General features: G+C 39.8%; 1 protein-coding gene across 3 annotated transcripts in view; it reads left to right on the forward strand.

Moving 5' to 3' along the window:
- The first annotated feature begins 5,500 nt into the window (after nucleotides 1-5,500).
- The window catches only part of EPSTI1 (epithelial stromal interaction 1), a 90,663-nt gene continuing 73,256 nt past the window's right edge, over nucleotides 5,501-22,907 (forward strand). The window contains exon 1 of one of the 3 annotated variants that reach the window (XR_004626747.1): nucleotides 5,501-5,827. Coding sequence is in view for 2 of the 3 variants with exons in the window: in XM_011226264.3 (XP_011224566.1) it covers nucleotides 5,649-5,827 (179 nt within the window). In the remaining variant the exon portion in view is untranslated. The remainder of the gene's footprint in view (nucleotides 5,828-22,907) is intronic. The other 2 variants (XM_011226264.3, XM_002920256.4) reach the window with 2 other exon arrangements.

The raw sequence follows: 22,907 nt of genomic DNA on the forward strand, positions 1-22,907 counted from the left end.
ACATACTGTTTTTCTGAAAGGGATTTCAAGATAAAACACACTGAGGATATAGTTCTGTAATGCTTTAGCAACTGAAAGCCAAGAGCTGCTGGAACTGAAGTTAACTCTTTGAGGACAAATTTAAGTATTATTAGAAAACATATATAAAGCACTTGCATTGAGCTCAAAAAAACCCCACAACACAACCTACCATTTATATGGCATCAAGGTGCAATTTAGGAACCACTTTCACATATGCTATCTCATTTGGCCATTACAAACCACTGAAGGTAGATTGGACAGCTGGTCTTATTATGATTAATATTTCCATTTTACCAATGAAGCAACCAAAGCTCAGAGAGCTTCAGTATTTGCCTGAGGTCATAAAATTCTTAAATGGCTCTGCCAGGTCTCAAGTTCAGGTCTTCTTCTTCTTTTTTTTAATAATAATTTTTTATTATGTTATGTTACTCACCATACAGTACATCCCAAGTTTTTGATGTAAAGTTCCATGATTCATTATTTGCGTATAACACCCAGTGCACCACAATATGTGCCCTCCTTACTACTCATCACAGGCCTACCCCATTCCCCCACCCCCCTCCCCTCTAAAGCCCTCAGTTTGTTTCCCAGGGTCCATAGTCTCTCATGGTTCATTCCCCCTTCTGTTTACCCCCCCTTCCCTCTTCCCTTTCTTCTCCTACCGATCTTCCTACTTCTTATGTTCCATAAATGAGTGAAACCATATGATAATTGTCTTTCTCTGCTTGACTTATTTTGCTTAGCATAATCTCCTCCAGTCCCGTCCATGTTGCTGCAAATGTTGTGAAATCATTCTTTTTGATGGCTGAGTAATATTCCACTGTATATATGGACAACATCTTCTTAATCCAGTCATCTGTTGAAGGGCATCTCGGCTCCTTCCACAATTGGCTATTGTGGACAATGCTGCTATGAACATTGGGGTGCATATGGCCCTTCTCTTCACTACATCTGGTATCTTTGGGGTAAACACCCAGTAGTGCAATGGCTGGATCATAGGGTAGCTCAATTTTTAACTTTTTAAGGGTTTTCCAAAGTGGCTGTACCAGCTTGCATTCCCACCAACAATGTAAGAGGGATCCCCTTTCTCCACATCCTCTCCAACATTTATTGTTTCCTGCCTTGTCAATTTTTGCCATTGTAGCTGGTGTAAGGTGGTATCTCAAATTCAGGTCTTCTGCCCCTACATTACACTTTCTCTTACATATGCCTGGCCATATTTACAAAGGATGTGAATACTTACAGGGGTTGACTTAGAGTTCAAACATCAGGACAATTAGGAGTTCCCTAAGAGAGGGCATTTTTGGACAAGGTATAGAGGTGGGGTTTAAAACGAGCAGTGCTGTGCAAAGTTTCTGTTTGATTCATTTATCCCAGCTAAAGAAACCCTTCAGGGGATTTTCTCTCCCATGCCACTGACAGAGTCTTCAGAAGTTTCCGCAGTTAAGGGACATTCCTTTCATCCTTGCAGCCAGCAGAGGTCTTATGACAGCTACTCTGCAGTGTTAGAACCCAGAGATGGAAGCCACTACCCTTTCCTCAGATAGGAGTTTACAAAGAAATGCGGCCATATATTCCTAAAGATAGCAAATATTATTGAAAGCACATTTCTCCTCTTTTCCCCAAGTGACAGTACTCATTGTTATCAGAAAAATAGAGCGCACAAATGTACCTCTTTCCATTCCTAAGTAGAATTCTGTATGCTACATTATAAAGCTCACTATTTTAATGCTGTTAAAGAAAAAGGAATTCTAACTCAAATTTAGCATGTTTGCTATTCATGAAAATTTGACAAGTTGTGTAAAGCACTGTCACTGTAAAGACTATTTGACCATGTAATTATAGGGATGAATGTTGGAGTGCAATGGTTTTTATTAATGTTGATTCTAATAGGTTTAGAGACTTTGACATAACTGTTTTTGGAAAAATAATACACAGCTGCTCATGGGGAAAATGATAACAAATGAAAAGCATTCCAAATTCTGAATTTTGTCAAAAGATATATATTGTCACAATCATCTTCCAAAATGTGGAAAGCTAGACGTGGACTCAGAAGACCTAAATTCAAGTTCTGGTTGTGCTGCTAAGTTGTCATATAATATTAGCAAGTCACTTGACTTCTCTAAGTTTCTGTTTCCTCCTGTCTAAAATGAGGTGGCTAGATGATCTTAAATGTGGAGTTAGCATAACAAGGTTCTGTTACCCACTGTAGCTCCTGGGTCTGATAGAGTGAGCAGTCTATACTTATCATTCAATAAACATCTATTACATGAACTTAAGATGACTTATAATTGTAGATTTTTCATTGAGACACTTAATGACAAGAAACAGCTGAGAATCTCTGTCTCTATGTATTTACTCACAATAATGAAAGAGTAATGGAAGGCAACTAATTTTAAAATCAGATATATGTTTTCATTTATTTCCTTGGAAGGTAAAGGACATACTTGGACATATTAGCATTAGCCCAAATTGGTGAAGTTTCTTTTTGATTTCATCTTATCTTTTAATCTTATCCTAGCCTGTTGGGCTAAAACTGCTCATTGTAGTCTGGAATTGCCATTTCCTATCAATGTCTCATTTTACAGCATTTTCCTGTGTACATCCTTTTGAATCCTCCTTTTCTTTCCACTCAGGTTCCCTCTTCCCCAACCAAAATGTCTTTTGCTTAGATTAAATTCCTTTACCTATAGGAATGAATAAATGATTATCTGCCAGAGACTGCTACATTTTAAAAGAAAAACATTTCCTAAAGGAATGTCTAATTGGCCAAATTTCAGGCAATTTTACAATCTCACTGGATTTCAGGGATTCCCCCATAGCCCTTAAAGCATACAGGTAATTGTCTAGGACAATGGTTTGTTGAACTTTTAAAGCCACAGAACTCTTGCGCAAACAAAATCAGGCAGGAATCCGGTAGGTGGAAGAGATGAGGGCTCAAGCACTCTGGTTTAGGCAGGATGGGGATCCAGAACCTTCTCCACTCATCATGCTTCTCTCCACCAGCCATTGCTGCAGAGGCACATGGCTCTGAGCAACCCTAGTAAAAGGCCAGCCTACACGCTCACACAAACACATACGTATAACCTAAGAGCATATGTGATACACAAGTAGATGGCCCACTCTCAAATATCCTAAAGGAGCCTGTAAATGTCTGTTGCAGTAATAAATCAGAGTCACATTTTTTAACACTTAGAGAATGTAGCAAAATGAGAAATGAACAGATTAAGCAATTTAGATTTGGCCTATTATCCTCTATTTCCATCTCATGTTTGAAACTTTGCTGTGCTACATGGTTGGGTTGTAAAATAAATAACGGTCAACTAAGTGTATTCCTGAAGTCAGCATTACTATTAGTAGCTCCTTTAGAAGAACTGGTTTTCCCTTATTCAAACTTTCAATTGAATCCAACCACCAAAACAATTGCTTTGTCCTCTGAAACAAAAGTTCCGGTGGTATTTTTCCCAGCAGATGACATTCTGAAGAAGATGGCTCCTGAAAGACTACCCAGATCCACTTTTTGGTGAGCTCCTCAACTGCCTTTCTCATCCTGCAACCCAACAGTTTCCAAATCAAAGTCTTTCACCTTTGCCAAAAACCTGTCCCTCCTCCTGGTTAATGATCAGTGGTTCTGCCTTCTACCCACACACAAAGCTAAAACCTTACAGTGACCATCAATCAGCAACCATTAAATCACTGGGACTCTAAGCTAGGCAAATTATGGAGATCAGGATTTTTCAACCTCAGTGTTACTGATTTTTGGGCAGGATAATTCTCTGCTCTGGGAGGCTGTCCTGTCCATCACGGATATTTAGCAACATCCCTGGCCTCTACCCTCTAGATGCCAGGAGACAAACCCCGACCCTCTTACAGGCTTCATAATAAAAAGTGTCTCCAGGCATTGCCAAATGTCTGCTGGAGGAAAATCAACTCCAACTGCATTTGAGAAGCACTGATGTGGATTATCTCTTTATTCCTTGCAGTGCCCCACAAGGTAAGTGTTGTAACTTCATTCCACATGGTGTAGTTCAAGAAACTGGGCCTCTGGGGAAATCAGTGACTTGTCCTCGGTCACGGGGCTGGTATGTGGCAGAGCTGAATTTCAGAGTACTGTAAAAACTGTCTTCCCCTCTGTCTTTGCTACCTCTGGAGCTCAGTTCCCTTTTGTATCTAGTCGTGTTTGTTTAAGTTTTGTTTTTTTTTGTTGTTGTTGTTTAAGTAATCTCTACACCCAATGTGAGGCTTGAACTCACAATCGCAAGATCAAGAGTTGCATGCTCTTCAGACCCAGCCAGCCAGGTGCCCCTGCATCTAGTTTTCTATCTAAACATGTTAACCTTTCATTCGGAACGCCTTGATTTTGCTCCTCCTTCCTGTTTCACTTGCTATTGCCTTAGTTCAGATCTGTATTTCCTGCCTAGATGATAACAACCACGCTTTTAATCGATCTCTCCGATTTCAGTCTCTTCATCTTTCAGTCTCCTTTTCATATTGCAGGCAGGACATTCTCAAACATTCTCAAATATTACATAACTGCCCTATTGAAAACTCTTCTGTGCCTTCCACATTGCCCACAGCGGCCCTTCAAGGTCTCAAAGGGTGGTCCCAAGACCAGCAGCATTGGTGTCTCCAGGAAACTTGTTAGAAATGCAAATCCTTGGGCAAGCTGAGGGGGAGGCAGAAATGATTCTCCAGGCAGCCTTGCTAAGTAATTGATCCGACGTTCAAGAAATATTGATTACATCACCTGGTCTGTGCAAGACACCCAACTATGGGATGGGGACTTTCTCAATTATGGATTTGCAAGACTCTGTATCTGTAGGTCTGGGTAAGTTTCAACTTCCGTATTTTTAAAAAGCTCCCTGATGATTCGGATGTGTCTTGGGTTGATTTGACTATCATAATGCCTGCTATACAAAAGTGAGAGACCGCTCTTGCCTCCCACGACCTGCAGTGTAGGAGGTAAGTAAACAAATGCTAACGCCACCGTGGTAACTGATGCAAAGCAAGAACTTGCTTCTCCTCTTGTGGGTTTCCTTTGGTTTTTTATTTCACTGTACACTTTCTGTAACTCGAAGTATTTGCACAACAACCAAACAACAGTCATTACTGATAAAAGGCAAAATTTTGTTTGGATGATTTCATTTACTCACCTGATCTCTGGTGTCCGAAGGTTAATATATTGTTCATGGTCTCAAATGCCCAGCAGTAACCACAAATTAGGGTTACCTGTTAAACAGTCCCTAGAGTATCTTTCAGGATTCTGGTTCCCTTGTGGCTATGGGCTCACAAGGTGTCCGTGGCTGGTGATAGTTCTCTTTATGCTCTAAGGTGGTTGTGAGACCTTAAACCGACTCACTAATAGGGTCCAAGCCAGCTCCACTCTCCAGCCCCCAGCGCGGTGCAGCGGGAGCTGTTACCTGCCATAAGGTCAGAGGGCGCCTGAATAGTGCTTCAATGGGGAAGTCCTCTGGGGCGGGCGCAGTAGCAGCTGGTAGCGGGAAATCGAAACTCAAGCTGTTAAAACCGCTGCCCCTACCCTTCGGAATCGCATCTCGAGACTCCCTAAGCGTCCCAGCCCTCATCCCTCCCGCAGTGGGCGCCCGGGAACCCGCGGACTCAGAGCTATGTTCACCCGCACTCGGGTGGCGGGCTCCGGGCTCGGCGCCTCTTCCGCCCCCCGCCCGCCCGGGGACCGCCCTGGACGGCGCCCGGAGCCAGGCCAGCTGCGAGGTCCCAGAACGGGCTTGGAGGCGGCGTCCCACAGCCCTGCGCAGGAGAGCCCGGGACTCCCGGGCCATCGGCTGTAAGTATTTAAAGACCTGTTTTGGGGGCGGGACCCCACACCTCAAACATACAAGCACTTTCTCAGTCACTGGAGTTTGAAACCACGGGGGCCCAGTAACAGGGATTTTGAGAGAATGCAGCCTTATTTGCCTACACAAAAAGCATTCAGAAGTTATTACCTTATAATTTGAGTGTGCCAGTCTGCGGGTCTTTACTGAATGTCTGAGTTCCCGTTCGTTTCAAGGACACTGTTTTCCTGATTCTTGTGACTGGCTACAGGATTGAAAAGACCTGGTAGAAATCGCCGGAGCTTCTTACTAACTTTCCAGGTATCTCCAGAACTCACTCTCTTTAACTAGGATGAAAAAAATTTTTTTCCTTCCTGTTTTAAAAAATCAGGGCCTTAAATGATGCCAGGGTCGGGGCAGGGAGGGAATGTGTTAGGGGGTAGTGGATCCAAATGCTGCCCCTCGGAGCACACTTGCATCTCAACAAAGTTCCCAAATAAATCACCTCTTAGGACTAGAGCAGTGAGGCTGGGTGAGGTCGAGAGTGGCTGCAGGGTTTCCTGTCCTGGCGTGGGTAGGTGCTCTATGCAAGAACTGTTAGAGGTAATTTACAGGTAACTTGGTCTTCGGTTCAGGGTCTCCAGTTGGTACCCCGGAAACATTTGCTATCACCGACAGGTGATCCTCTCTTTCTTCCCAATGGAAAGAGCTTCTTTAACGCAATAGTATGGTGTACACAGTGCTTTCGAAGTGCTGCCTCTGTGAATTGGAATTGTCCCAGTGGTTTCATTTTCATTTCCCCCCTTTCCATCAACTCCTAGTCCCACGAAAGACAGCTGGTTGCTAAGGAACCGTATATAACCTTATGACCAGTAAACAGTTTTTCTTTCATCCCTTAACTTTTGAAAGAATTCATTAAGTACTGGGCTTTTAATATTATTCAGCTTAGGGTTACCTGTAGATGGGATGGGCGACCTGAGGGATTTCAGTTGGAGATTGCTTCATTTCTCTCCTTTGCAGAATGAGAGATGTCTTGCTACAGTAGACATTCGTTAATTTCAAGTAATCTGCATTTCAGTAAGCTGTAGCATTTCATGTAGTAGAGATCATGGGCACGCGGTCTCATGTTGATGAACACCCTTTATATGTCTTTTCGTTTTATTAAAGAGTATCTACTTAGATATGATCATTTAGTTGCAAGCTCTTATCAACTCATAGTAGTGGCCGCATCTGTTTTTATTTGATTGTAGATTGCCCCCAGAATCTTGCTGGATGAAATTGCTCAGAAAGGGGCAGTTTTCTGATTAATTGTCCAGGCCTCAATTCCTGAAGACCTCGCTGTATACTATTTTGTGATTTTTAAGATTTGCCAGTAGACCATTAGAGAGTACATGGGAGAGTTCAGTTAGCTTTCCTAGAACTAACTTATTTATTTATTTAAGATTTATTTATTTGAAAGGGAGAGAGAAGGGCAGAGGGAGAGGAAAAGAAAGTCTCAAGCAGACACCACACTGAGTGTGGAGCCAGACATGAGGCTTGATCCCAGAACCCTGAGATCATGACCTGAGCTGAAGCCAAGAGTCAAACACTTAACCAACTAAGCCACCCAGGTGCCCCTATTTATTTATTTTTAAAAATATGAACCAGTTGCAATAAGTAGAGAATTATAAGAAACATCCCCCTTCGGGTGTTTAATATCTAAGATCTTGTTTGGACCACTCTGAATTCTTACACCTCCATCAGTCATTTCTATCTGTTTATTCCCACTTGTCTCCTGTAATAGAACTGGAAAACCAGGGAAAATGGTTGCCTGGTAAATAACATTTTAGTAAAATTCACACACACACTAAAAGCCATTAAGAAGGGGGTTTAATTTGGGGCACCTGGGTGGCTCAGTCAGTTAACAGTCTGCCTTCAGCTCAGGTCAATGATCCCAGGGTTCTGGGATCGAGTCCCACATTGGGCTCCCTGCCCAGTGGGGACCCTGCTTCTCCCTCTCCTCCCTGCTTGTGCTGTCTCTCACTATCTCTGTCTCTCTCTCAAATAAATAAATAAAATCTTTAAAAAAAAGGGGGGGAGTTTAATTTATTCATTTTTTTAATTTTTGGAGAGGAATTACAGCATTTTCTGATGGGAAATAAAAAGGAAGTATAAAGTGCTTAATAAGCTTCATTTGTTCACTCTCAATATGAGCTTATTTATATGATAAAGATTGAAATTTAACCTTGTGTTGTGTGCATCCTTCCATTCTTCAGGGAAGCACCATGTAGGCATGGGAGCACGGGCTTTGGGGACAGATGCACTTGGGCCCACATTCTGTTACTGCCAATCTTTGCTCTCTGAACATCAACATGGTGCTTAACTACTTTATGCCTCAGTTTCCTCATTCCGTAAAATGAGGTAATACCAACCTGTGAGGGTTTCTTTGTTTTTGCGTGTGTGTATGCATAAAAGGTAATGTCATGCCTGGTGGAAAGGAAATGTCCAGTAAGTGTTGGGTGCTGATAGCCTTGAATTCATTTAACAAATGGTTATTGATCAAGTACCATGCTGTCACCCTGGAGTGTTTGTACCTTGTAAAAATAACACTGATATAGAACACCTACTTACATATAAATATAAATAAAGATTTTAAGGCTATCTTTTAAAATTTTAAATGACTTCTAAGAATCTCTAATAGACTAAGGCAAGGCTGTGTTCTAGACTATATTTGTATTTAAGTAATTATAAGTGCTAATTCATATTGGCTTTCCCAATTATTTTTAGTTGATTTTTCTCTTGTCCCTAAATATCATAAGCCATCTACACAGATTTAAAGAGAAAAAAACTCACATATACTTCAAATCCAAAGTAACACTTTCCCTTTCAATATTTTGCTTTTTTATAAATATATCACACTCACTTATATAATATCTAGATAAATATAAGAATAGAACGTGGGTTTTTCTGTAAGGGGGTTTTCACCTGACTTTACCCAATTCTGGGCAATAGGCCCTTGTCTGTGATAGCAACACAGGGTTCACCTCATTCTGAGGCTAGCCTATAATCATGCCTGGAAGTGGGGCTTCAGCTTGATGCCGTTTAAAGGAAATAAAAAGGTATTCTGAAAATGAACCTGTAATGTGGAATTTTGCTGTTCAGTTAAGTTTACATCAGATGAACTGAATTCGTATATAAATTAACATATGTGCGGCCTACTTTATACTAAGAACTGAAGACACTTAAAGATGAGCAATAATGACAGCAAACACATGTAATGCTCAGTGTGTGAAAGTGCGTTACATGTCTTCTCTCTTCCAGGCCTCACCACAACCCTATTAGAGGATCTCTGGCTCTGGGTATTTAATTAAACATTCAGGAACAAATAACTACTCAACAGAAGATAAGCCCTTATGTAGGTTATAGTCTAATTGATGGGGCACACGGTGATTAGATAACTACAGGAATGACTCTTCATAGGCACTGTAAAGGAAAGCCAGGGTCTGAGCCAGTCTCGGGAGCAGAAGTGTTCCCAAGAAGTGACGTCGGAGCTGCAATCTACAGGGTGGTTAGGAGTTATGTGGGGTTTGTTTTTTTTTGTGCTGACATCCTACATTATTCCAACAACCAACCTCAGTTCAGTTCTGACACTACCCAGAGTTAGCACAGACCCCACGGGTTAGGGCCCGGTCTCACAAGACTGCCCCTGTTTCAAACATCAGCCACAAATGCGGTCCCCAAACTACCCACACTTCTGCCTGGCTGACTACAAATGTGGGTGTTTCCCTGACCTCTCCTCCCCCAGTTTGATAATTCACTAGAACGAATCACAGAAATCATGGAAACTGCTATATTTACCTTTACAGTTATATTATAAAGGGTACAATTTAGGAACAGCCAAATGGAAGAGACACGTAGGGCAGGATATGGGGGTGGGGTGTTGCACAGAACTGCCATACCCTGTCTGGGTGGGCCACCCTCTTAGCACTTTGATGAGCTCACCAATCCTCAGTCCTTATTCAAGAATACTTGTTTCAGCTCCATTACACAGGCATAATTGATGAAAGCCTTGGCCATTGAGTTCATCACTGAACTCAATCTCTAGCTCCTCTCCCCTCCACAGAGGTGTTAAAGGGGGCAGAACTGAAAGTTCTAACCCTCTAATCATATGGTTGGTTTTTCTTGCAAATAGTTTCCATCCTGAAGCGTTCTGGGGTCATCTCATTAGCATATAATCAACACTCTTATCACTTGGAATCCCAAGGATTTTTGGAGTTCTGTGCCAGGAACCAGGGACAAAGATGGAGTTTTTATATTTTGTTATGCCACAGGAGTTTATATAGCCTCTGTGGCACCCAGGGAAACTTGCTATCCCAGTATCCTTCCAAAGAACTTACCGTGGGAAGCATAGTCACATAGTCCGCTGACAGCCCCAGCTGCCACCTCTTTGTCCATTATACCCTTTGTTCTGAGAGCACACTGATTCTGCCTTCTTCCAGCCAGTGTCTGAACATTCCAGGGTACAAGTGTCAGCCTATTCCTGGCCCAGGTGGGACTCCTCTATTGGGCAACTTTTGCCAGAAGGCTCCCCATTGAACTATCTAAGATTTTCGCAGAGCTGTACAGAGGTCTGAGGCTTTTCCCACTCAATCCCCCTCCCCTCTCTGCTTTCATAGGTATCAGATCTGCTCTTGTTCTTAAGGCTTTCATGGCCTACCCCTGCTTGTTCCCCTTTGGTCCTTGACAAGTATTCTTCCCATTAAACCTCTCACATGTCTAATCCTGCCTTGATGTCTTCTTTTTTGGAGGACCCAAACTGACATAGCCTCTTAGACACACCATACCCCCGGTTACAACAGCTTAGACACTATGTGTGTTGAAGGGCTTTATAATTGTACTGGAGAAACCCACTCTTTTTTCTTATTTCCTCCCTTTGGGGCTAGAGTTTCCTTATTTCCTTTCTCAAACTTCAAAACATTTCCCAGTTTGCTGTGCTCCAGGGAAGGGAATAACCCTGATAACTGATACTTTTCTTTCCCTTTATCCTTGAAGTCTCAAGGGACAGTGAAGGGAGAATAAAGGATGGCTTGGTAAGATGACTAATTAATGGCCAATTCCTGATTTTTCTGTCTTCCCCCCTTCAAAAGCACTGTGTTACATTAGTATTAAGCATTTTATAAATAGAAGGTGGGATAAAAAGTGGAATATGTGATAACATAATCATTAAGTTATCGTGTTCAATTTTCATGAACATCGCTATCTAATAATTGTTTATTCTGAATCCTGAAGTATAATTTCTTATGTCCAAGACAGATCATCAAAAACTTCTTAGGTCATTCTTGACACACCTCATTTCAATCTGAACTAGCCACATAAAATAGTCTTAAATTAACTGCAAGTTTTTACAAACTTATGAGAGCCTATAAGAACTGCTCTATTTCTTTTCACTGCAATGCCCCAGATTTCTCTTCTGAATCCTCATATGAGTGTGAGAAAATAAGCTTTTGCCTGTAGATGTTAAATGGCATGAAAGCATCGGGCTATTACTCCTCCCTGGGGATAGTGAGCTGAATAATGACGAAGTTCCTTTTAGTGCTATGAAATAATAGTACCTAGGAAGTGAAAATCTATGATTGATTCTGATGAGTAATCTTCCTGATGGCTTAATGTAGATGGCTATTCATTAGAGGACTATAACTCAATCTTCAGACAAGGCTCATAAGCATTCAGAAAGTTTGTAAAACAACAGATAGTGTTTAACTCTTAATGATAATTAGATGGCTCAATGAGCTTGTTAGGTATCTCAGTGATTACTATATTCTAGCAACCTAATCAGTAGAACTCTGCCTATCTGACTTATTTTTCAAACGAAAAATGTGGCAAAGCATGCCAATACTGTAGTAGCTTAAAGTAAGTTACTTGTGACCTAAAATAGTCAAACTGGGTACCCCGAGAGAATAAAACCACAATAACAATCAATAGCTTGAACTCTTACGTCTTGGACTCTTAACCATATGCTAAACCTTGTTAATTCCTTTTTCTCATCACAATAAACACTTTGCCACGTTACAGTTGAAGAAACTGAGTCTTGAGAGATTAAATGATTTTCTAAGGTCTCATGGCTTTTTTTTTTATGATTTTTTATTATATTATGTTAGCCACCATACAGTACAGCCCTGGTTTCCGATGTAAAGTTCGATGATTCATTAGTTGCGTATAACACCCAGTGCACCATGCAATACGTGCCCTCCTTACTACCCATCACCGGTCTATCCCATTCCCCCACCCCCCTCCCCTCTGAGGCCCTCAGTTTCTTTCTCATAGTCCATATATTGTCATGTTTCATTCCCCCTTCTGATAACCCCCCCTTTCTTTATCCCTTTCTTCCCCTACCGATCATCCTAGTTCTTATGTTCCATAGGAGAGAAATCATATGATATTTGTCTTTCTCTGCTTGACTTATTTCACTTGGCATTATCTCCTCCAGTGCCATCCATGTTGCAGCAAATGTTGAGAATTCGTTCCTTCTGATAGCTGAGTAATATTCCCTTGTATATATGGACCACAGCTTCTTAATCCAGTCATCTGTTGAAGGGCATCTCAGCTCGTTCCACGATTTAGCTATTGTGGACAATGCTGCTATAAACATTGGGGTGCATATGGCCCTTCTCTTCACTACGTCTGTATCTTTGGGGTAAATACCCAGTAGTGCAATGGCTGGGTCATAGGGTAGTTCAATTTTTAACTTTTTAAGGGACCTCCACACTGTTTTCCAGAGTGGCTGTACCAACTTGCATTCCCACCAACAATGTAGGAGGGATCCCCTTTCTCCACATCCTCTCCAACAATTGTTGTTTCTTGCCTTGTCTATCTTTGCCATTCTAACTGGCGTAAGGTGGTATCTCAGTGTGGTTTTGATTTGAATTTCCCTGATGGCTAATGATTTTGAACATTTTTTCATGTGTCTGTTAGCCATTTGTATGTCTTCATTGGAAAAGTGTCTGTTCATATCTTCTGCCCATTTTATGATTTGTTTATTTGTTTCTCGTGTATTGAGTTTGAGAAGTTCTTTGTAGATCTTGGATACCAGTCCTTTATCTGTGGTGTCCTTTGCAAATATATTCTCCCATTCCGTGGGCTGTCTCTTAGTTTTTTTGACTGTTTCCTTGGCTGTGCAGAAGCTCTTTATCCTGATAAAGTCCCATAAGTTCATTTTATCTTTTATTTCTCTTGCCTTTGGCGATGTGTCGTGAAAAAGGTTGCTCTGGCCGATGTCATAGAAGTTGTTGCCTATGTTCTCCTCTAGAATTTTGATGGATTCCTGTCTCACATTGAGGTCTTTCATCCATTTGGAGTTTATTTTTGTGTATGGTGTGAGAGAGTGGTCAAGTTTCATTCTTTTGCATGTAGCTGTCCAATTTTCCCAGCACCATTTATTGAAGAGACTGTCTTTTTTCCACCGGATGTTTTTTCCTGCTTTATCAAAGATTAGTTGCCCAAAGAGCCGAGGGTCCATTTCTGGGTTCTCTATTCTGTTCCATTGGTCGATGTGTCTGTTTTTGTGCCAGTACCATGCTGTCTTTGTGATCACAGCTTTGTAGTACAGCTCGAAATCCGGCATTGTGATGCCCCCAGCTTTGTTTTTCCTTTTCAACAGTTCCTTGGAGATTCGGGGCCTTTTCTGGTTCCATACAAATTTAAGGACTATTTGTTCCAGTTCTTTGAAAAATGTCCTCGGTATTTTGATCGGGATAGCATTGAAAGTGTAGATTGCTCTGGGTAGTATGGACATTTTAACTATGTTAATTCTTCCAATCCATGAGCATGGAATATTTTTCCATCTTTTTATGTCTTCCTCAATATCTTTCAAAAGTGATCTATAGTTTCTAGCATATAGGTCCTTTACGTCTCTGGTTAAGTTAATTCCAAGGTAACGTATGGTTTTTGGTGTTATTGTAAATGGGATGGATTCCCTAATTTCTCTTTCTTCAGTCTCGTTATTCGTGTATAGAAATGCAACTGATTTCTGGGCATTGATTTTGTATCCTGCCACCTTACTGAATTGTTCTATAACTTCTAATAGTTTGGGAGTGGATTCCTTTGGGTTTTCCATATAGAGTATCATGTCATCTGCAAAGAGAGACAGTTTGACTTCTTCTTTGCCGATTTGGATACCTTTGATCCCTTTTTGTCTTCTGATTGCTGTTGCAAGGACTTCTAGTACTATGTTGAATAATAGTGGCGAGAGTGGGCATCCTTGTCGTGTTCCTGATCTTAAGGGAAAGGCTTCCAGCTTTTCCCCATTGAGAATAATGCTTGCAGTAGGCTTTTCATAGATGGCTTTTATGAGATTGAGAAATGTACCCTCTATTCCTACACTCTGAAGGGTTTTAATCAGGAAAGGATGCTGTATTTTGTCAAATGCTTTTTCTGCATCAATTGAGAGGATCATATGTTTCCTGAGACTTTTCTTGTTGATATGATGTTTCACGCTGATCGATTTGCGAATGTTGAACCACGCTTGCATCCCAGGGATGAATCCCACTTGGTCATGGTGGATAATCCTTTTAATGTACTGTTGGATTCTATTAGCAAGGATCTTGTTGAGGATTTTGGCATCCATATTCATTAGAGAAATCGGTCTGTAATTCTCCTTTTTGAGGGGGTCTTTGCCTGGTTTGGGGATCAAGGTAATATTAGCCTCATAGAATGAGTTTGGTAGCTTTCCTTCTGTTTCTATTTTTTGAAATAGCTTTAGGAGAATAGGTATTATTTCTTCTTTGAATGTTTGGTAGAATTCCCCAGGAAAACCATCCAGGCCTGGAGTTTTGTTATTTGGAAGGTTGTTTATCACTGACTCAATCTCTTCATAATTAATTGGCCTGTTTAAGAAATCAATTTCTTCCTGTTTCAGTCTTGGTAGTTTATAGGTTTCCAGGAAGGCCTCCATCTCTTCCAGATTGCTTAATTTATTGGCATATAGCTATTGATAAAAGTTTCTAATAATCCTTCGAATTTCATTGGTGTTGGGTCGTGACCTCTCCTTTCGGCTTTTTTAAAATGGTAGAACCAGCACTCCAACCTGAGTCTATCTATGAAAGTCTAGATACTGCACATGAGAGGGAGCTGGAGGAGGAAGTGGTAATACAGCTGGGTACATTCCCATCAGTCGTCGTATTTTCACTTCAAGAAAATAGGAATTCTATAGGCTAAAAGGAGTGATACTTTAGAAACAGTCATGTGACATTGACAGCTTTAGAATTCTTTGGATAGAGAGGTAGTTTATATGAGTCCTGTTTCTGTGGGGATTCTGTTGTCTCTGGTGCTTTTCTTCAATGACAGTTCGGCAGGCTTGCATTCGAACAGTTCTCTCACCATCCCTGTTTATGAGCCACCTAAACAACGTCCTGCTTTCTGGTGATCTTTCAGACTTCCGACCATACGCCAGAGTAAGCAATTCATTTGACATTCATGATCTAGGACATGTGTGGGTTTATATGAGTTTATATATAACAGGAAAAAAATTCCTAACCCTCACCCTTCCTTTGTGTGATGCACTCTGACATTTTCTACTCTCATTCATTAAAAATAAACCTGTTAAATTGGTTTCATGACCCATTAGTGGATTATCTGTATGGCGTGAAAAAAACATAGTTCTGTGCATGGCAGAAGAGATTACTGGAGTGGATGGAAAGAAAAGACATTTTGGTTTGCTTAGCTCCAATTTATCTTCCTGTTTATACAGGAGGGTAGGAATCATGGTTCTGTTTAGAACAAATTTCCAACTTTTCTGCACTAGATTTCACTTCTCCGTATGGAATGCATTTGCAGTCTGCCAAGTCTTAGGGAGCAATCATTTTTGCTCAAATATAGTATCAAAAATGAGTGGGCATTTCTCAGAAAGTCTTTGATAGCTGAAACAGTGAAACAATAAACCAACAGTATGATGAAAGCAGGAAAACACATAATACCTCTAATAATCAGTAGAAGCATAGCAGAAATGAGAAAAAAGAAACTTAGTTCAATTACACAGTGAGGTGATTTAATTCAAAGTCAGTAGAGTGCTGTAAGGTTATACGTGTTGTTAAGGTTAATTGCATCTATTCAGAATCTATCTGAATCTGAAACAAAAGCTTAACAGGAAAAAAATCATCAAAGGGAGAAGCCTGTATTTGAAGGGTCTGTTTTGTATCAGAGAATCAGCTAATGATGATCTTCCTTTGTTCTGTAATGTTTGTAATCCCCCCCCAAATATGAACACTTAAAAGGCAATCCATTAAAGTCCTATAGAAAAACTAAAGACATTTATCATCATTAAAATTCAAGGGCTCATATGGCCCAGTGTTTGTTTTACTGTGGCACTAGAGAACGGAAATCCTGTGCTGCCAATCCTGTAAGAAAATCTGATCTCCTGCTTGAAGTCATTATTTTAAATATTTCCTCAAATAAAAGCTTTGAAATATTTTCCCGATTGTAAAAGCTAAGTTATATCTGCTTGTTATAAAAACTCAAACATTACAAAAATAATATAGAAAGTAAAAGTCCCCCGCAATTCTAATCTTTAGAAATAAACACTTCAAATAGTTTGATATGAAGACATTTTATTTTTAAAGTGTAAGTTGTGCTCTTTGATTTTTTTATGCAAAGTAGAAAGTCTTAGAGCCATTATGCTTTTTGACTTCTATTGCCAATAGAAGGTGACAGGCAGGAGAAGGTATGTTCTCTTTCTAATCTTTATTTTAAAGTGTGATTGCTTGCTGTCCTATAGGCAGATACTGTTTTCACATTGGTTTATTATTTAGTTGTGAAAGGAAGAAACCCTTGTTCTAACAATGGAGTCTTGGATAATATCTTTTATGTAGTACTCTTTCCCAAAATGTTTGACCTGAACACCTAATCATGAAGAAATCATCATTTTCTCAAATCCAGATTGTGAGGTGTTCTATAAATTCTATAAGATGATTTACCTGGTGTATTGGTCAGGGCTCTCCAGAGAAACAGAACTAATAGCTTATGTATATAATCTGATATATATTATATGTACATATATATGCATATGTAATATATATGAATATATTAAAAAGTACCTATTATAAACAGATTATATATATTTTATAATATAAAACATTTTAGAATTATATAAATATGTAATATATATTATATATATTTTTATATATAAAGAGATTATTATTTCACATATATATAAAGAAATTTATAATAAGGCTGTAAGGTATTGGCTCACATAATTATGAAGGCTGAGAAGTCCCATGATCTGTCATCTGCAAGCTGGAGACCTAGGAAAGCCAGTGTGTAGCTCCAAAACCTAAAAGCAGGAGAGCCCATGGTGTATATTCCCTTCTAAGTGTGAAGGCCCAAGAACCGGGAGTACCAAGGGCAGAAGAGTGATGTCTCAGCTCAGTCAGGTCAAGATTGGTTTCAGCCTTTCTCTGCCTTCCTTGTTCTGTTGAGGCCCTCAATGGATTGGGTGATGCCTACCCACAATAGGAAGGGCCATCTGCTTTACTCAGACCGTGGCTTCAAATGCTTACCTTTTTCAGAAACATCCTCATAGATGCACCCAGAAATAGCGTTAAGCCAGATACTGGGGTAACCTGTTGCCAGATCAAGTTGACACAGAAAATTAACCATCACACCTGGACTCTTCAGAAATGTTAGTCATGGAAAAAGTCAAGGAAATGGTCCTGGATCACTGAAGTCTATAGAGCCATGTCAAACAACAGGCATGTGTAATCTGTGATTGGATCCAGGATGTGGTGGGGGTAGGGAAGAATATTCTAAACACTGGAACAATTTAGAAATTTGAATATAGATTAAATATTATATTAATTCCCTTGGGTGTGATAGTTTTTTTTAACATTTAAGTGGGGGAATGTCTTTGTTCTTAAGAGATACATGCTGAAGTATTCAGGGTTATGTTACTGACTCTGCAGCTTACTTTCATATGATTCAGAAAAAATAAAGATGAGGAAAGTGAAAGAAATGTGGCCAACCATGAGCCATTGGTAAATACAGGTAAACAGTAGATGGGTTTTCGTTTTACTAATATTTTAATTTTGCTTGTAGGCTTAAAATTTAAGATAAAAAATTAGGGAAAAAGTAATTTCAGATTATTCTAAAGTTCATTGTGCCTCTTTCTTTTTTCCTTTATTCTTTTGGGATCTGGAGAAATTAAAAGGAAGTTTGTCATGGAGCTGTATGCTTAAGATTTGTACAGCTTGTCCTAAGTGTATTATAGCTCAATAAATAATTTAGGGAAAAAAACCTGGGCTCAGAACCATGCTGTCTTTTATGGAAGACTATTTGCTAATCTTTAATGAGCTATTTATCAGCACCACTTTATTTCATTCAGTGGTTCTTATTACTTCTAAGACACAGATCAAAGAAAAGAATCAGGAACTAGGATATAGATGTTAGAGACAAACGCCAGAACCAGGGTTGTAAAAAGACAATTAGAAAAACTAAATCTCATAAATTTGGAAGAAGATGGAGCAAAGAATTCAGTCACAGCATGAAAAAGGAGATGTACTGTGACTTAGGGCTACGTTTTATTACATATGGTGAAAGAGGTGTTATATTATATATATATACAGGTTATACATAATTCTTTTATTACAATTACATGTAATAGATATCTGCAAATAGGTATCTGAAGCATAGAGGGCTTTATATTTTTCTCACCTATGAAATCAATCTGAAGGCAGTTAGTCTAGGGGTGATGTAGTACAAATAGCAGGCAGCCGTAATAGAACGTTTATTTTCTAGCATTGTTCTGAGGACTTTATATCTGTACTCTAAGATGTACATAGCTGTTATCCCCATTTCACAGGTGAAAAAACAGAAAAACTTAGTAAGTTGCTCAAAATTGTAGTTAGAAAGTAACAGAATTAAGGTTTAAAACCAGGCACATTGGCAGTAGATTACAACTAATGTGGTGGTTTTATAGCCATAGGGCACCAGATGGCTTTTGTCCTTCTGTTCTGCCATTTCTGATGCATGTCTTCCATGTTCAATGCCTCATTGACCAAGATAGCTGCTTGAGCACCAGCTACCACTTCAGTCTTCCAGGAAGGGGAGAGCAACAGAAAGCCTTTCCAGTCTCTCTCCATTTGAAGGAGCTTTCCTAGAAACCTTCTCAATAGCTTCCACTTACATTTCAATTTCCCATAGCTATAAAAAAGGTTGTGGACTATAGTCTTTTAACTAGGTACATTGTCAACCTGAATAATATAAAGGTGCCATTAGAAGGAGAAGGTGAAAATGAATGGATGGGTAGAGCCAGCATCTTTCCTAGTGTGAGAATTGAGGAGAGTCAAACATAACAGCAGACATTTCTGGGATTTCAGAAATGCAAATGGGATATCTAAGGAAGAAAAATTTAAATGTAGTCCACATTCCTGTTCAGAGTATTGATTTTAGAGGACTATTAGAGTTATCTTCTGGATAATATTCTGTGCAAAGCTTTATTTTTATGCTTTGTTCATCCTGCAGGGTTGTTTATAATAGTGAACAATTGAAACAACTGAAATAGTTATGTGAGAGGTTATGTTATGCTGTATCCATGTTGTGAAGTACTATGTAGCCATTTAATATTAGCATGTTACATGAATAGTTGTGAAACCACTTATAACTGAAGACATAAAATTGGACTTAAGATACGATTGCAGCTGTGTAATAATAGGTACAGAATATAGATTGGACAGAAATTCACTCAAAGAAAAGTAATTGTGGGACTGCCTGGGTGGCTCAGTTGGTTAAGCATCTGCCTTTGGGTCAGGCCATGATCCCAGGGTCCTGGGATCGAGCCCCACATTGGGCTTCCTGCTCAGCAGGGAGCCTGCTTCTCCATTTGCCTCTGCCTGCTGCCTCCCCTGCTTGTGCTCTTTCTCTGTCAGATAATAAATAAAATCCTAAAAAAAGTAAATCTTTGAGGGTTGGGATTATGAGAAACTTCTCAATATTTAAAAAAATATAATTTGTGCATTTTCATCTATAAGCATGTTTCTTTCAAAATCAGAAATAAAAGATGAATTTTGTTTTTAAATGTTCTATGCAGAGATTTAGCTATAAATCCCTCATGCCTTGCATTTCTGGTTTTCTCCTTTAAGTTATAGATAATCTTGAGCAATGCTTAAGACATGTGGACATAATCAGATCTTAATAATAATAATAATAATAATAGAAAATGTACAACCATTTGGTAAATATGCGGCTTTTATGCAAATGCCAATTTTCTTATCACTAAGCAATTTTTTTCTAAGATTTTATTTATTTATTTGACAGAGAGAGACAGCGAGAGAGGGAACACAAGCAAGGGGAGTGTGAGAGGGAGAAGCAGGCTTCCTGCTGAGCAGGGAGCCCTACGCAGGGCTGAATCCCAGGACCCTGGGATCAGGACCTGAGCAGAAGGCAGATGCTTAATGGCTGAGCCACGCAGGCGCCCCTCGCTAAGCCATTCTTAAAAGAGTGTTTATCCTGAATATTCTCTTGTTGGAAAAGACAGTCCTGCTTGGGCCTCTTCCACCCTTATATGTCTTGCTGGGTGTGCCAAGACAGCACACCAGACCATTTTTTCATCTGGACTATTCCTCAAGGTTGTGTTGCTGGGAACTTTGAGAGATGAGGTGAGCTTTCCCCAGAACCAAGATCAGGCTTGCTTACTACATGCTGTAAAAGTGGTGGATTCCTCAGCTGTGTTTCTCACCTGCCACGCAAACATGCTGTGTGTGTAGCATCTCCCATGTCGCCCTCAAAAGACCCGGAGCCCGAGAGAACAGACATTAATTACTGCTGCTCATGCCATGTGCTGTGCCATGAGTAATAAAGTCTTAGTCTCTGACCCAGGAGTCTCATGGCTTTTACCAGCACCTATGAAACAGTAACAGGCTCACTATTAGGCTAAGGTTAGCTTGTTAGGTTAAGATTAGTTTGGAAGTAGGCTCAAATCAAATCCCAGATCTGATATCTTTATGTTCTGAAAATAAGAATGCCTTATAGGTATTTTTACCAAGGAAGCAATTTTATACATTTTGCAAGTATACCTAACAGTTGGCCCCCACCCACCTCTACTCCCATCATTGGTTTTTGGCCTTTTAAAGATGATATCTATAGTATTATGTTTCATATATATTCTTTGTATCTTTAGAGTGAATCCTTCCTGCTTTCCTCATAGCTTTTATCATTTATGTGTGTATCTAGTGTTTTAGGTGATGAAATGTGACATCTTTCAGGTCTACCCTGTATGGTTGTGCAGGTTGGTTACCATACAGACTTGCCTGGCTAAAGGGATCATTTGGAGCCGAAATACATGCCAAACCATGTGGCCCAGTGTAGGGTTAGCTCCACCTGAAAGAAGGGGCACATTTTTCTAATTTGCATAAATTTACCACAACTCACTAAGTGATGAGCCTACATAGGGGTGCTGGATGGATGGGTGTGTATGTGTGTATATACCTCTTTAGACTTTTCATGAAGATATCCTATGAACAAAGGTGCAGATGACCTGTCATCTCTTGTTTATCTTTTCCCCTCGGGTGTCTGTTTAGCCCTCCCGGGATCTATTCAACTGTCCGACAGAAGCTGTGAATTAAAGAACTGACCTGCTTCACATCAGCCTCTTGCATGTGTAGACAATGTTTTGGGCTCTGCAGGTTTTGAGACCAAAGAGAACTCATGAGCCCTTCTACACTGGAGTTGTGGAGTGCTGGATCAGAGTTGGTGTAACAGGTTTAGAGGTTAAGGATGATTTGCTCAGCCTGATCTTGTCATTTTTTGTTTTTCTTGGGAATGTGGTCTGTTTATAAAAGAACTATCGGCAACTTGAATGCCTCAAAAGTTTTGACTCATTTTGGCTAAAAGCAGTAAGCTTCAGATGCCCATATTAAGGCCATAAAACAAAAACTAACATGAAAAGCCATAGCTAGAAAATAAATCTCTATCCAGTGCTTTTGATTAACCAAAAAATGATTTTTTTTCAAGTTCAAGCAAGGTTAAGATTTTCTTGAACTATGAAAATCTCAAACTAATTTTTTTTAGGACGGTAGACTACATGTCTACTATTCTGCTTGGAAAGATCTGTTTGTTGCTTAATCTTCTATCCCTTTCTGAATTTTTGCTCTTGACTATGTTTCTTTTTCAGTCAAACCAGTGTTGTTCCTAATTAGAAATTTAAATTACATCTGCTGCAGTTTGTACACACCAGGGGATATATTTATGTAATACTTTTAGCCAGCCAAGATATTTTTCATAACTTCAGCATAACATTTTTTCATAGAGTGCTTATTGATGAGACGTTATAAAAATTGTGCGAGAATGGACACGAGAGAAGCAGTTGTGTTGCTCAGGAGAGACCTCACAGGAAAAACATTCCTAAAATATATTTTTCTTTTATTAATTAATTAATTTATTTATTTTAAATATTTATTTGTTTGATGGAGAGAGAGGCAGGGGGAGTGAGAGAGGAAGAAGCAGTCTCCCAGAGGAGGAGCCTGATGTGGGGCTCGATCCCAGAACACCAGGATCACGCCCTGAGCCAAAGGCAGATGCTTAACGACTGAGCCACCCAGGTGCCCCATATATATTTATTTTTTTTTATGGTGCACGAACACATCTTCCTCTTTGTCTTGCGCTATTCTTTATATGTTCTCCCTTAGTATGTCTCATGGATGTGTGCTGTTGGAAAATGAAAAGAATCCTACAAATTGTGATATTTCATTAAATTCCAATGAGGTAATTAAGGAAACTCATTTTCAAAGATATACATTTATTGCAGTGACTTGAATGTTGCTTAATCAGGACATGCCCAGAATACTAAATATAGGTAGGTTGGGCTTATCTAGATCAGCATCTTTGAGAGTCAAATTGTTGAAAGGGAAGACATGCAGGTTAAAACAGCAGAGGCCCTTGCTGTGGGTGGAAACTAATTGGCTGAAAACATGAATAAATTATGCTTGTTACTCATGTCAAAAAAAAAGAGAGGAGATAAGGTAGGACTATTTGTATCTACTGAGGTGTTACTTCTGCCACATGATTAAACAAAAGCAACAACAAAAAAAGCAGATCCTTAGATGTAGGCTCCTCTTCCTATAGCAGGTA

This window comes from Ailuropoda melanoleuca, chromosome 7 (genome assembly GCF_002007445.2).
Source record: "Ailuropoda melanoleuca isolate Jingjing chromosome 7, ASM200744v2, whole genome shotgun sequence".
NCBI lineage: Eukaryota > Metazoa > Chordata > Mammalia > Carnivora > Ursidae > Ailuropoda > Ailuropoda melanoleuca.